The sequence below is a fragment of the Marmota marmota genome, unplaced genomic scaffold (genome assembly GCF_001458135.2).
Source record: "Marmota marmota marmota unplaced genomic scaffold, marMar, whole genome shotgun sequence".
In the NCBI taxonomy this organism is placed as follows: Eukaryota; Metazoa; Chordata; class Mammalia; order Rodentia; family Sciuridae; genus Marmota; species Marmota marmota.
In genome coordinates, this window is record NW_026000020.1 from 3,997,079 (window position 1) to 3,999,839 (window position 2,761).

Consider the following 2,761-nt stretch of genomic DNA (forward strand, 5'->3'; position numbering starts at 1 on the left):
AAAAAAAAAAAAAAAAAAAAAAAAAAAATATATATATATATATATATATATATATATATAATTCACAGGTCCTTGGGTCTCTTACTGGAGATGATGTAGTGTGTGTGCAAGAATACTCATCATTAGTCTGGTTTTTTTTTTTTTGGCGGGGGGGTGTTTTGACGTCTTGTTACTGTTTTCCTGAGAGAAGTTCTGTAAATTAATACTCATCAAACCATTAAATTCTAAATAGGACCGAAGAGAGGAATTATTCTTATTTTGTCTTTATGCTGCTTTTGTGATTTAACATTTTTGATGACTGAAGGATTATTTGTTTTCAGTCCTTTTCACTCATTTGTATTCCTCCTGTCTTCCAGCTCCTGATGATACCTCATTATTGCTGCTGCGAGCAGATTTGCATTTAACCATGAGGAACTATGAGCAGGCCCTGCAGGATTCTGGGATAGTTTGTCAGAAGGAACCTCTCTTGACTAAGGTGATTTATCTTGGTTGGCTTTGGAGATGATGAATTGTGAACGAAGAAGAACTATTTAAAATTGCAGTCCCTAATATATGTGTGAGCATATCAGTGGTGTTAGTGAAAGAACTAACGTTTTGTGTGCTTTTTGGACTAATTTTAATCTTTGTGTTTTTTGATGGAAAGGCATGAGATTTCTTCCTTTGATGACACAAAATGAACTTTGCTAATCGAATAGTGATAGCTTAAATTGTACTTAAATTTATGAAGCCAAATAATAAAAATATTTAAAATTACAGTCCCTAATATACGTATGAGCGTATCAATGGTGTTAGTGAAAGACATAACATTTTGTGTGCTTTCTGGACTAATTTTAGTCTTTGTCTTTTTTTCGTGGATCTTTGAAATTTGAACCCCTATGAGAAAATTTAAAGTTTAAAAGAGCTTGTGATGAAATTAATACCTATAACATACTCTATTTGTGAACTGATAATTAAAACTATTTGTTCTTCTGATCTATTACTTTTTAAATCATCTTTGCTTTAGAAACATGAAAGAGATATTAGCCCCAGTTAGGAGACAAGTTGTGTCTATCCATCCATCCATCTTACCTACCTCTCCTCTCTTCTTCCTTTCCTGTTTGCCAAAATCCTTTAAAACAAAATGTTTTAGATTAAATTGAGAGTAAAGTTGGGCTTTGGGATGAGCCCAAGGATGAGAGCAAATGTTCATTGGATTAAGCCTAGAAACCTATTTTGTTGCTTGCTTGCTTTCCTAAGAACATTTTCTACTCTTATTTCTGATGCTTTTTCTCTTATTCCTTCTCTTGACCTACTATTTTTAAATTTATTTTAACAGATGAAAATTGTGTACACTCATGGCATAACATGTTCTTCTGAAAAATACATTGTAAAATGGCTAGCTCAGGCAAAATTAATGCATGCATTACCCGACATTATTTTTTGTAGTGAGAATACCTAAAATCTGTTTTCTCAGGAATTTTCAAGGGTGAAACATGTTAATAATTATAGTCACTGTGTTATACTAAATCTCTTTTGAACAATCTCCTAGCTGAAATTTTGTATTCTTTGACTAACATCTCCCTGGTCTCTTTCCACTACTATTCTTCTGAGGCAATTTCTGTAAGTAATGACCGAATCTTAATTATGAATTCTGAGTATTCCTGACAATAGACCTGCATTGACCTCTGAAGGTAGTTTTCCCCCACAGTATTGTTCTTTGAGCTAAAAACTTGGCAGTGTGTCTCCTGCAAGAGAGAGAGTTAGTTACTGCAAAGTTTCATGGCTAAGTGAAACTTTAAGGGAGGCAGCCGATGAATATTTAATGTTTGAGACTGTGGCCAGATCTTCAGGGTTTATTGCAAATCTGTAGACCTCAGTTCTTCATCAATGCATGGTGGATAACAGCTTCAGCAAAAATGTATCCTAACAAATCATTTTAAAACAACAAATGATAGAATTTTGTTCCAAAGTGTGTTGTTATAACTGAGGATTACGGGAGTGATATGGAAGGTCAGTTGAAGTGGTGGTAATCGAGTAGCCAACAGCAAGGAAGTGGATTGAGGGGAAGAATAAGTTGACCAAGCATGATTAAGATTAGATGGAAAACTTTTAGAACCACCTTCCTGCTTCCAGCTGGGGGAAATGTTACAGGAGGGTGCTCATTCAAGTAAAACCCTTCCACACAGCCAGTCATGGCTAATATTCATGGGTAACGATTCAAGGCTTTTTGAATAACTGGATAAGCCTGAGCCAGAAAACATTTGCCCACTTGCAGAAATAGATAATAGGCACATGATCGGTTTGATTTTACCAGGCAAAAAGGCTATAAGACCTTAAATTAAACCTTACCTAAATTTATTGAAAAACTCATTTATTCACTTTATAAGTATTTATTGATACAAGGTATCAAGAATGTACATATTGATTGAGGTGATGTGTGTGTGTATGAACATTTCACTGTGAAGTTCCTTGTGTATGTAAGAGGATTATTCTCAAAGAAACTTTGATAAGTAGAATGAACAGATTTAGAAACTTCTGATACTTGAGTCAGGCCATTTACTTGTATATGGTCTCAGAGGGGCTTCAGCAACATCGGATTCATAATTTTATACCTCTCCTTAAAAAAACCTTAAAGGCGCTGGGGTTGTGGCTCAGTGGCAGAGCACTTGCTCTGTGAGGTACCGGCTTTGATCCTCAGCACCACATAAAAATAAATAAAGATATTGTGTCCATATATAACTAAAAAAAAAAAAAAAAAAAAAAAAAAAAAAAAAAAAAAAAA

The 2,761-nt window shown here is 34.3% G+C and overlaps 1 protein-coding gene across 2 annotated transcripts in view; it reads left to right on the plus strand.

The window, feature by feature from the left end:
- The window catches only part of Lonrf2 (LON peptidase N-terminal domain and ring finger 2), a 51,595-nt gene that overhangs the window by 10,239 nt on the left and 38,595 nt on the right, over positions 1–2,761 (plus strand). For both annotated transcript variants that reach the window (XM_048810258.1, XM_015499677.2), the window contains exon 2: positions 357–475. In XM_048810258.1, the coding sequence (XP_048666215.1) occupies positions 407–475 (69 nt within the window). In that variant the 5' untranslated portion in view covers positions 357–406. The remainder of the gene's footprint in view (positions 1–356; positions 476–2,761) is intronic.